This window comes from Poecilia mexicana, unplaced genomic scaffold (genome assembly GCF_051168715.1).
Source record: "Poecilia mexicana isolate PSO_F unplaced genomic scaffold, ASM5116871v1 scaffold_13, whole genome shotgun sequence".
NCBI lineage: Eukaryota > Metazoa > Chordata > Actinopteri > Cyprinodontiformes > Poeciliidae > Poecilia > Poecilia mexicana.
Genome location: NW_028263382.1, coordinates 2,526,856 through 2,538,614, shown reverse-complemented (window position 1 = coordinate 2,538,614; position 11,759 = coordinate 2,526,856). Strand labels below are relative to the sequence as shown.

The following is an 11,759-nucleotide window of genomic DNA, read 5'->3' as shown; positions in this document are numbered from 1 at the left end:
GCAGCCGTCAATCATAAGGACTGTCAGCCCATAATTATGGATTTGGAATGAATAGTTGAGGTCAGAAGATAAAGGCTCTTAAGGCTTTATAAGTACATATGACCAAAAAGATATCAAATATACCGCATTATGGAAAGGTAAGTGAATAGCTACTAACCATGGAGGAAATGCTCCACTATCATATAGCCAAATATCTATAAAAAACAGATTAGTACCTAGTCTTTTGTTCGTTTGCAAGTCTGTTTATGACGGTGATATAAATCATATGATGTGAATTTATGATGGTCATACAGGAAAGTGGATCAGCAATTTAATCAACACCTCAGGAGGAAGGAGGTACTGGTCTGTTTCTAAGCTAGCTATTTCAATACTTTTGTAAATGCCATTCTCTATGATCCCCAACTAGATGTGTTGCGTTCACAGACAAATTAGCTCGACTTGAACAAGTAGAAGCCATGGCTATAGTGGCAAAAAACAACTTCAGTTGCTTTGTTCTTTGTTCCAGTCCCTCACTTCCGACATCCGTCATGATGCCTTTTGTGATTAAATGTTGTAGTTGCAAAGGGTCAATATCAATGGACCTTTTTCAAGAAAACTGGAAGATGAGTCTACTGGTGCTGGGACACTTTCTGTTTTTATGAGTCCATGCAAGTAAAAGAAAAACTCTCTCTCTTTTTAACATCCTCATTTAATTTGCCAGCATTTTCTTTCACTGATTCGGAGGAAATTGCAGCGGTGAAATCACGCAGCAATAAACTTGAGAATCAATACAAGTGCTTCCATGAAGAATATCCACAGCTAAAAGGTAAGAAAAGACCTAGCTTAGCCAGCTAACTGCTACCTACAAAATATGAACTACATAAACATTGTAATAAAGAAGCCTAATTTAGTGTGTTAAATTATTTGGAATATTTGAGACGGACATGGTGTAAACTTTTAAACTACAGTTTGACATGCTGATATTTGTTTGCCATTACAACTTGTGGAAAACAGCATGGCAGGTGTTATGAGATGCTAGATGACGCTTCATGTTCAAACTATGCTTCTTTACTTTTTGTAACTGAGGGAAACTTTTCTCAGGAATGAACCCAGCTAGTGATGGTTAGTGCTTTCCCTTCCTGACCTATATGAAAACCTTTAGTAGATTTCATCTCCTCTGTTTCATGTATTTTGCTATGTGTTTCTATGGGAAGTATTTTCTTTTTTACAATAATTAGACTTTAAATAAGACATTAACCACTAATTAACAATTATAGAACCATTGCAATCACAGTTTTGATATTTGGTGTTTTAATCAGATATACCTTAAAAACAATTTGCGGTTCATTAAATAATGCATTTAAAAACTGTTTAGAAAGTTGTATTTACAGAAACATTCATCTGGAAAATACTGTTGTAGACAATAAATATGACTTTTTAACAATGTCATCTCTTCTTTTCCACAACTCTGTTCTAGAAATAAAATACATAATTGCAGTTGAAACCAGAAGTTTACATACATCAAATAAAAAGACACATGTTCCTTTTTTCTCAGTCTGTAGTTAAATCCGACTGTGGTATCAACCATCAATCAATGCCACATGCCACAATAATAAGAAAAACGTCTGCTTTCCCCAAGTTCGTATACATACACATACACCATTACAGTTTTAATGTAAATTTCATCCAGTGTTTAAAAAAACCCTTCTGGGTTTTTCAATTGTTAAAAATCACTTAAAAATAAAGAAAAAAACTAAATTTTAACATTTTAAAGCACTGTGGGAACCAACAAATAAGATGTTTGTTCAGATGTTTAAAAGGTCGTTGATCAGTTCACGCTTTATACAAATGAAGGATATAATGAGAATTGACATTGGCATTAATTATTTTTCTACTTTATCTTTTTCTACCGAATATGATATTCGAAAAAAATGTAGATATATGCTACTAAACGAGACGACTGTACTGCAATGATTCATCTAACGCCTTCTCCTGAACAGGCAAATTCCAAACATTACATTTACATCCTGACACATTGACTTCTGCTGACCCGTCCAGGTTCCTCCTCCAACCTCTGATCGCCTTTGGTCACGTCTTTCCCATCACAGAAAAACATCCTCTGTTCTCTCTGATATCTGGAAAAACAACAGATAATTCACTCATACTATTTTTCAAATAATTAATATGGATTTCACAATGGTGCCAATAATACCACCGATCAACAAGAAAGGAGTAAAATATAAAACAGAATAATTGGTCAAAATAAAAATGAATCCTGAGCAAACAAAACAAACACAAAAGGGCCAAAGGATAAGGAAAAAATTCTGACAAAATTAACTGAAAAAAATGAATAAAAAACTACACTTTGGAATAATTTGGGCTAATTTTAAACAAAGTTATAATTGCTGCTCGTAAAATAGACCGACTGTGATATGAGCCATATTGCTTTAAACTAGACATCACTGATTTAAGTGCTATCTAGCGCCTTTCAAAATAAAGAGACTACTTAAATACCTAAAGGTGGACATGATTTATAGCTAAAATTGAGATGTGTACAGAAAGCTGGTGGAATGGAATTGAGAACATTTGAGCAAAGTTCTTTTTACAGGTGTAAAATCTCAGTGGTCGACTTATTATGTTGCAGAGGTATCTCTGTTTTACTAGTCTTACTTGATCAGTTAACTTTAGATGAGCTGCCACTGGAGCTCTAACAGGCCTAGGCCCTGGAGCTGAAACAAATATTTCAGCTACTGTTGACATACCTGTGGGTTTATGTTTCCAGAGTGATCAAGGTGGACTGTATCCCGATCATCCTGATTGCTCATTGTGTTGTTGCAGTAGAGAGAATATTCTTCATGGAACAAGAGAGGAGGCACTCCTAACTGACAGAGAGGAGAAATCCTAACTAAACATAGTAGTTGTTTAACAATATTTAATATTATTTTACCTACCTCTCTATAATATTTTCTTCCTTGTACAGACATAGACGTTAGTGTGACTTTGTCACCACTTTTTCTTATCAGTCTGACAATTTCCTCGTGTTCCAAGGACTCAACATGGTCACCATTAACAGCCAGCAGCAGTTCACCGTCCTCCATTCCTGCTTCCTCTGCTGCACTCCCTACATCCACTTCCCTCAGTACATGAGCTGGCATTTTTAGATGAAGAACAGCAGGTGTTTATTGGACGTACATTTGCTCTGTTGGTGAATTTCTCAGGGTGAAGTGTTTGAGGTCACTGACATGAATAATGTGCCATTTTTCTTTGTTTACCCAATCATAACTATGAAACAAAATTTTGCCAGCTTGTACTAAACAGTTCCAGTAAGCTATGAAGTGATTACAGGAGTATATAAAAAAGAGTTGGCACCAAGCTGATGGAAGGCAAGCATGTCAAAACCAGAAAGCACCTAGAACATCTTTAGGTGAAATGTTATAAAGAGGGTTTCACTTTTGTATTTATAGCTTGAAAGTATTCTTATTATTTCTTTGGCAGCTTTCTGAAATGGTTGAGTCAAATCAGAATGACTGATGGAAAATGTGAGAAAAAAAATGGTAGTCTAAAAAAATCCTGATGTTATTTAATCAGCTGAATGTATAAGATCCTGTAAATGGATGAGTTCGTGTTAATCTCAGGGACAGATTGCAGGAGTGGATTGTTATTTCCTGTGTTACTCACCTATCTTTTGTGGGGGTTGCACTCTCTCTTGTCTTAGCAAAAAACCAAATCCATCAAGTCTTTTCAGCAAATGTAAGTTCTTAGCATAGTAGGGAAGGTTGTTACTTTCTGCCAGCGTAGGAAGGATGGGCATCCTCCGCCTGAGATAACAGGACTCACTGTCACTGTCAATAACCAGCAATGTCACCGAGTTCCCACTCTTCTTTACCTGATAACCAAACACACAATCTTAAAACTATCTTAGAAGACTCGTAGTCAACCAATGAACCGTGTCAGATATTACTGAGGGCAGGATATACCTACAATTCTGTTCAGACTGGTGGTTGTGAGCTCTGACACAGAGACTCCATTGATCCAGACTAAAATGTCTCCAAAGTGGACACCGGCTTTCTCTGCTGGACCATCAGATACCGTGTTCACCATGTATCGACCCCTCTGACCTTCTGACACAACCACGCTGTTACCATGACGTTCACAAGAAATTGTTTGGTAAGTATGCTCTACTAATAACCCTAAGCAACACAATACCAAAAAAGTCAAGAAAAACCGATTAACATGATTTTTGGTTAAAAGTTATAATAAAAATCTTACTGTAGGAAAACGGTAAACTTTTTCTGTTTCTGAATACAGAACACAATCATAAGGAAAGCAGTGTAATAAGAAAGAAACATTTAGATCAACTTAAGACAAAGGGACAATGACTGACAAAAGAGAACTGAAATAAATAAAATCGTCGCACCGTCTTAGAAGAACAGAGGTCACAAAGTGTGTTTGTTGTTATCTGAGGATGCCAACAAACACACAGTTGTCAAAACATGAGTGGAAGTTACCAGTAATTGGTATGATAGTCATTCCCAGTCCATCATCTGGATGTCTGGTGATGTGACACAGTCTTGGGCGAGTCCATCTGTCTCCTTTGGTGGCTTTTGCGAGCTTTTGTATGTCTAAATCCATGACCACTGCCTGATAAGGCACAACAGGAAGAGTCAGAAAAGTGGAGAATGAAGGTAACACACTGTGCAGTGACAATAACTCGCATATAATTACATAGTTTTTCCAATTCCAATTATGCTTTTGCTAAATGAAGTTAAGTCAACCCTACTAAAGATTTAGTCAATCATACAGCTTAGTTGAAAACACATATTTACATACACTGTATGAAAGACACAATCTCACATCAAATTTTTTGTTGGTTTTCTTATGCTTTCAAAGACAACCTACAAAACTGAGAACAATGCAAACAGAATGCAAGAGTTCCTAATTTCACAACATTATTGTAATGTCCACAGATAATGATGTAAATGCTTGGATGTAGAGGACAGAAGGGGAAAAAGGGGGATGGGTGAGGGTCCCTCAGGTACAGGGCATCAGATTTAAACATTGTCAGATCCATACAATGACGGATCTGACAAGTCACTCAACTAGTAGGACTTGTACAATATCTGTCTTTCCCAGTAATTTTCAAGTTTTGAAGAAGCGAAGGTGATTCTCATCATGACATCATAAAACCTGTAGCTGATATCTATGGGTATCTAAACTATGGGTTTCTGTAGCTGTACTGGTAGTTTTCCCAGATAAATTACCATTCATCCATCTTCCCAACCTATCCAGCTAAAGAAATAGTCAAATAAAAGTCTTAGTAACCTCCTGGAAGCACAACCTGTCAAATTTAGAACATTTTGAAAAGTTCCACCAATGTTCTGCTATGCCAAGAGACACTGAATGTATGTTCAAGTCTGTGGAGATGTAGTGGAGGGGCTGTGGTCTCTCCTGTGGTCAGAACAAGGGAAAATACAGTTGCAAACTTAAGTACTTTGTTGCTCTAAAGTTGTTGAAATAATGCAATAAATCTGAGTTACTGGAGACTTTTATAGCAGTCACTTCTCCCACTGACCTGTGTGAGAAGAGAAGCTCGTCCTGCTTCTTAAGAACTGTATTCAGTCTCACGTCATCCTGCAGCAAACTGACTATAGTCAGAGAAGATGTGGGCAATGGACACTGTGTTTACATGTGCAGGGCACAGCTGCAAATGTTATATTTCTCTGCCCCTAAATGCATATCCAAATTAGCATAAATATCTGTAAAGGTCCCACTACGTCTCTGAATAACCATGGCAACGGTCTCTCATTGAGTCTGTTACAACTGCAGCTACCCAGATAACCAGTTTCTAGACAAAATGTAAGTCCTTTCTCCACATACGAAACATTTACCTTTGGGCAAATAAGATAATTGCATTGCTGTTTCTGTTGTTTTCTTTTTCCCCATTTTTGAGTCCAGCTCAGGAACAATCTTCTTTGAGACTTTCACAATGTTCTTCTGATATTCTCATCCTTCTTCTCTGTCATTGTACTCTTTGAATAATTGTTTGTGTTTTCCAACTTTGAAATCCTCATATTGCATTCTTTCATTTCCTCAGCATTAGCAGTGCCAAGCTTGCATTCATGGCCCTGCTCTGTCTCGTTTTTTTCTCTAATGTCTTTGAGCTTGTGTATTCACTCTCTTCTTCAAACTCATGATTGCTTCAAATATGGCCTTTAGGAGACCTGGGCTGTATCTCCTGCCCCAGATGACTTTACCCTTGTTTTCACTCTGTGGCTTCATTAGAATAATTGGTTGCATAGAAACTTATGACTTTCTATGCAACCTGTGATGTTTTTGTCTTTTGGGACACAGCTTCATTAACTTGTTAGTATCCATTGGAGTTTGTTGGGTGAAATAACACACCCAACATCAGAGAGAAACTTGTGGTAATTTATGGAGTTCTAGCCACAAGCGACTGTTCAGACCGCCGTCGTGGTCCAAGAAGCCGCTCTGTTGTCCATCACAGTTTGTGAAGATAGCTTGTGCACCAGATTTACAAGTGTACTACAAACATGCAACAAAGGTTCAAGACTTTTGTATGTAAAAGAAGAAAAGATTGTGTTAACATTTTTATGAATCCATTTTGTTTTTCCAGCTCTAGTTTCACAGTAATCCAATCCACCAAGCTCTTTAACAGTTTATCATTAGCATGCAGTACCTGCTCATACTCTTCCCTCCGTAGCACAAGAAGAAACAAGTCTAAGCCACATGACTGGATCTTTCTCACAACCTGAGAAAGATGAAGGAAAATACATCAATTATGCACATTATGTCTAACATACAGCCACTACAACAGACAACAGAATGGAGAACATGACAGAATGACTACTCAGAGATCAGGACCTGCTGGCTCACTCAAATAATCAGCTAGTTTGGCCTAGTGGAGCCGTGCTGCTCCAAAAACACTAGAGCAAATATAACAATGATTAATTCCTGATTAATTCCTAACTCACATGTTGCAATGTGTCACCAAGACATGATGACATGTCTTGACATGTATTTTGCTATTTACAAAAATCTAATTATCAGTCTGACAAATTATTTTCCACTACATGTTTTCACATAAAAAATGAGTTAATCGCTGTCTTAGTACTGTAACTTGTTCCTGCCAAAAGACAAGTCCTAAGAGAAATGTACCCGGGAGCTATAACTTGAATAAAACTAATCCACACAGTATTTCCAGGTAGCTGTATGAAAAACAAACAATAAACCAGACTAACAAATACAAACACAAAAAATGAAAACAACAACAGCAAACATCTACTTACAGAGAACATATCGGATATGGAGTTTTGCCTTCCATAATGACTCAACCCTCAACATGTGATCGATTCAAGTTCAAAGAGCCCTGAGATCTTTTCAGATAGGTTCTTTGTCTTTTTCTGATTATCTATCTGTCCCTTCCTTTGATTGAGATGTGACAGGATGGCGACTGGAGGCCAAAGAAGAAAAGTGGTGTATATAGCAGCCCTGTCGCTTATCGTTCTTGGATAATATTGAGATTATCTCTCTCTCTCTGCCAACTCATCCATCTCCTGAGATTCAAAAATATTGGGACATTCCCATTTGAGTCAACACTAAGGATAAGTTCACAGAGACCCAGAGAATGGATGATAGACAGGGCTGAAGAACGCATACAAGTCAGGGCCTGTATTCTCAAAGAACCCTAGAGACGTTTCAGGAAAATTCTAAGAATTTCTGGAATTGTAAGATTTTTCTTAGAATGTTGCCTCAGTAAGAGAAAATATTCACAAAGCACCTTGGTGCTCACACCATGACAAAAAGTCAGAAGTAGTGAGGACTTTTAGTGAGCCTAAGAATGTCTTTAGCAGGAAAGATGGTGGAAACAAAAGTTCTGAAAAGATCTCTATACCATTTATTTCCCAGCATCACACTCTCCAAACTGCTATGGATTTTGTCTGCATATTATATAATATGTTGGATATATATTCCCCATCACCTGTGGGGCACACAAGTTTCTGGAGGTTTACCTTGAAAAAGTCCATGTTGCCCACATATGTCTCATTGACCTCCAGCAGTCGCTCTCCGCCTCTGAGGCCACTGTGCTCTGCAGGACTCCAAGGTTCCACCTCTCTAATTATGAAGCCATGGTTGTTCTGTTCCATGTGTAAGTGAAAGCCAAAGCTCTGACCCTCCACACGCTTCAGCTGACAGAGGCGGGGTACCATGCACAGGTCAGGTTCTGGACATACACCTGAATAAGTAACATTGCTCTCGCACTAAAATGTGATTAAAGAACAAAAAACACAACAACACTCACCTAAATCATCAGTGATGATCAGAGCTGGATTATCTATCCCCTCCTTTGGGTTGAAGGTAAAACTAAAATAAAAAATATATGATGAAATTGGGCCAGGTAAAACAACAGGTGTCACAAAAAATATATTTTTAAATATTTTCAAATACTGGTAGAATTTATTGGTATATAATAATAAGCTCAACAATGTCCTAAAGAAGGCTGGTTTTATTCTGTGGACTAGTGTGAAACCCACTGTCCGCAGTGTTCCTCATTTTAAGTATTTTACATAAAAGGACGAAAATTATGGAGAACCCTGAGCATTCTGTGTACGGGACCATCACAGAAAAGCAGAGTGTCTTCAGTCAGAGGCTTCTTCAGTCCGCCAGACTGCTTCAGGAGGACCTGACTACTCATCACCATCTTTTATCCCTTTATAAATGAAGTGATTAATTTCGTTGATATTACGGAAATTCTGTGCTGTTCGTGCCCTGATGTCAGCAAGACTGACGAAACCTTTTAGTTCAAAGGGAAATAAACACATTATAAAAATAAAGTGGCACACAGTGATTTCTAAAAAGCACCAAGTGGCAGCAAGTAAAGAGAGAACCTTCTGGAAGAAGGCAGCGGAAGCAGTTAAAATCATCCATCATGATTTTACCTGTCATACAGGAACTTCTCCAGTACTCCTATCCTAAATCTGTAAGAGAGGTACGCTGCCAAATATAATGGAAGTGAGTTTTTTCTATAAGAAACTCCTCCAGTACGAGTTTCTGTAAGACCTAAACGACTGCAGAGTCTCACAGCAGTACCAGTACAACACAAACAGGTCTCTGAACACAACGTATATCGAAAAGGTTTTGAAAGAAACAACTTGAATGTCATTTTCATTTCTTGACAAAACAAATTACTGAAGCACTTATTTATGAAAATGTTTGAATTAACAGCAAAGTTAAGGAGGTGGAGGATAATTCAGAGAATAAATTGTGGACTTACCGTGGGCTGTCCATCACATCCTGCTGTCCTGGAGGAGAGTAGACATGACAATGAGACTCTGGTGAACAAGGAACAGTTTTTGACTGAGCCAAAGCACCTAGAACCAAACATAACACGGCCGTTTAGGAATAGCATTAATAATAAGCTTAAAAGCATTTTGATTTGTTTGTTATTTGTATTTACAAGAGAAAGCATCATAAGTCAAAAGTTGACCATATATCTGTCGACTGGCATATTATTGACCAAACATCTTTTGTCATCCAATCTTATCAAACAATGACAGTAATTTATTGGTCATTACATATGGCTGAAATGTACAATGTAAAATTATGATTGTACAAAATCTCTCAATACAATAACACTTGCTGGTGAAACTGACAAATTTGACAGGGAAACGTTGAATCATAAAATCACACCTCAGGATAAATTTAATACATACTTGGCAAGATGAAACCATAAACCATAGACACACTTTTAACCCATTTATTTTAAGAGTAGCATTTATGAAATCAAAATCTCTAAGCATTTGGTCTTATCTGTTCACTTGATGTAGTGTGTATTTTTCTTCCAAATATATCTAGAATGAATTTGATTTATTTTTTAATGGTACAAAATTTAGCAATATTGATAGTAAGCTGGATAGTAATCAATCATAAATTGGGTCTAAATTGACATTCACCCTCCATATATTTTGTTTTTCATTTTTCACCCATATTTTCAGAAATATACCCAAATATTTGATGTCGTAAATCTCAGTCTAATGAGTGCATAACAATTCACAAACAAGAAGCTTTCGAAAAAATCTAAATAATTTTAAAGACTGTAAGGGGTTTTTAACCTAAATATTTAGGTTGTAAGGGGGTCTGGTTTATACTGGCCATGAAAATAGTGGCATCTTTGGCTAATTGACTTATAAAGTAGCATTTAGCTACTTTATGGACATACACAGACATATAAATAAATAAGAATATCTTGTGATTACAATAGGCCTTTGCAGTGCATTTGTTGCTCGGGCCTAAATATCAAATTTTGATTTAAATAATGCCACACCATAAGACTTTAACCACTAGTGCTGGTACTAAAAATCAATGCAAAGCAAAACACTTCAGAGATAATAATGTATCTTCTACTATTTGTGATCAGTTTTGTAGCCTTAGCTGGTACTAGACTCGTATATTTTTATCAACTTGCCAAAAAGTCATAAAAATATTAGAAGAGGGTATCGGTGATTATTAAAACTAATATCTGCATAAATAGCACAAAGGGATGCAAATCAGTTGAAGGAAGAAAGACGGAAAAGCCAGCTACCTTTAGAGGATGACATGGAGTTCTCTGTTTTCAGCGACTCATAAAGAGGAACTGTGAAGGGACAAAGTTCACAACACACTCAGAATCAACAGGTGAGATAGTAACTCCTTTCTTCACAAATACTTAGGTTAAATATTGACCAACACTTTGAAAATGATTGTGAACTCAGCTGCATGATTGTGAATCCTGCAGCTTTCTATTTTTATTTTTACAGTACAGGCTCAAAGATAGTACACCTCACAATACAGTACTGATTATCGATACACAAAGTATCCATCCAGACAGTTACTGAGTTAGTCAGTACTTGAATTAGTTAAACCAGTTCAGCAGTAAGAGCCAAATTAAGCTTATCACTGTAAAGAGCCACACAGCCATTTCAAGATTAGCTTCATATCATGTTGCTGAAACAGCTTTTTTCTTAGTCTCCAAGGTTTTAGAGGGACACCTGACAGTATTTATATTTTACCAGTGTTGGTTTGTACTCTGCTATAGCTACTCGAAGCAACTGTTTTACGTGTCAGTAAGACTAGAACAATGATTAGACAACTTGTTTAAGCGCAGCAAAAACTCCTTCATAGCCCTACAGAACACATTTGAGCTCTGCCAGACTGGGGGATATGTTAGTGTCTCCTGCAGGACAGTTTACTCACATGACTCATATTTGTATCCATTTAATAGAGGGTAGTGTGGTGACTGCTAACATTTGAATATTTTACTTTAAACATCACTGGCCCCCATTTAACCCTCTTCAAAGTTTGGTATTTGAAAAACTAAAATTTAAATAGTGCATTTTTTTCCAACACTGACTCCGGATTTGGATTAGAAACTAAACACATGAACATGGTTAGTTTTAACCCATTCCATTGTGGCCTGGTGCTTGTCCTGCTGGAGGCTGAAGCTCCGCCCCTCTCCAGTCCTTTTCACTCCAACAGGCTTTCTTCACACATTGCTCTGTACTTGGCTCCATTCATCTTCCCATGTCCCTGTTGAAGAGAAGCACTCCCACAGCATGATGCTGCCACCACCATATTCAACAGTGGGGATGGTGTGTTCATTGTGATCAGTCATGTGCAGTGTTATTTGACCAAAAAGTGCAATTTTGTTCTGGTCTGACCAGTGTCCAACACGGCTTCTGGAAAACTGCTAACTGCACTTCTTACAGGTTTCTTTTAACTATGAC

At 37.3% G+C, this 11,759-nt stretch overlaps 1 protein-coding gene across 1 annotated transcript; it reads right to left on the bottom strand.

Moving 5' to 3' along the window:
* Positions 1–2,564: 2,564 nt before the first annotated feature.
* Positions 2,565–8,207, bottom strand: LOC106929919 (Na(+)/H(+) exchange regulatory cofactor NHE-RF3-like). Its single transcript, XM_088012101.1, has 6 exons — positions 8,010–8,207; positions 6,677–6,748; positions 4,488–4,620; positions 3,961–4,100; positions 3,658–3,865; positions 2,565–3,127 (listed from the first exon to the last, which is right to left on the bottom strand). The coding sequence occupies exons 1-6, from the start codon at positions 8,205–8,207 to the stop codon at positions 2,727–2,729; spliced, it is 1,152 nt and encodes a 383-aa protein (XP_087868227.1). The 3' UTR covers positions 2,565–2,726.
* Between the last annotated feature and the right edge of the window lie 3,552 nt (positions 8,208–11,759).

Bases quoted from the DNA above. Each gene is read 5' to 3' on its own strand.
- LOC106929919 (XM_088012101.1), bottom strand. From the start codon at position 8,207: ATGGTACCCCGCCTCTGTCAGCTGAAGCGTGTGGAGGGTCAGAGCTTT. The intron at 6,749-8,009 runs GTAAACCTCCAG...CATCTTTCTCAG, and splicing joins GCAACATGGACTTTTTCAAG to GTTGTGAGAAAGATCCAGTC. The intron at 3,866-3,960 runs GTAGGTATATCC...TTTGGTTATCAG, and splicing joins CCACCAGTCTGAACAGAATT to GTAAAGAAGAGTGGGAACTC.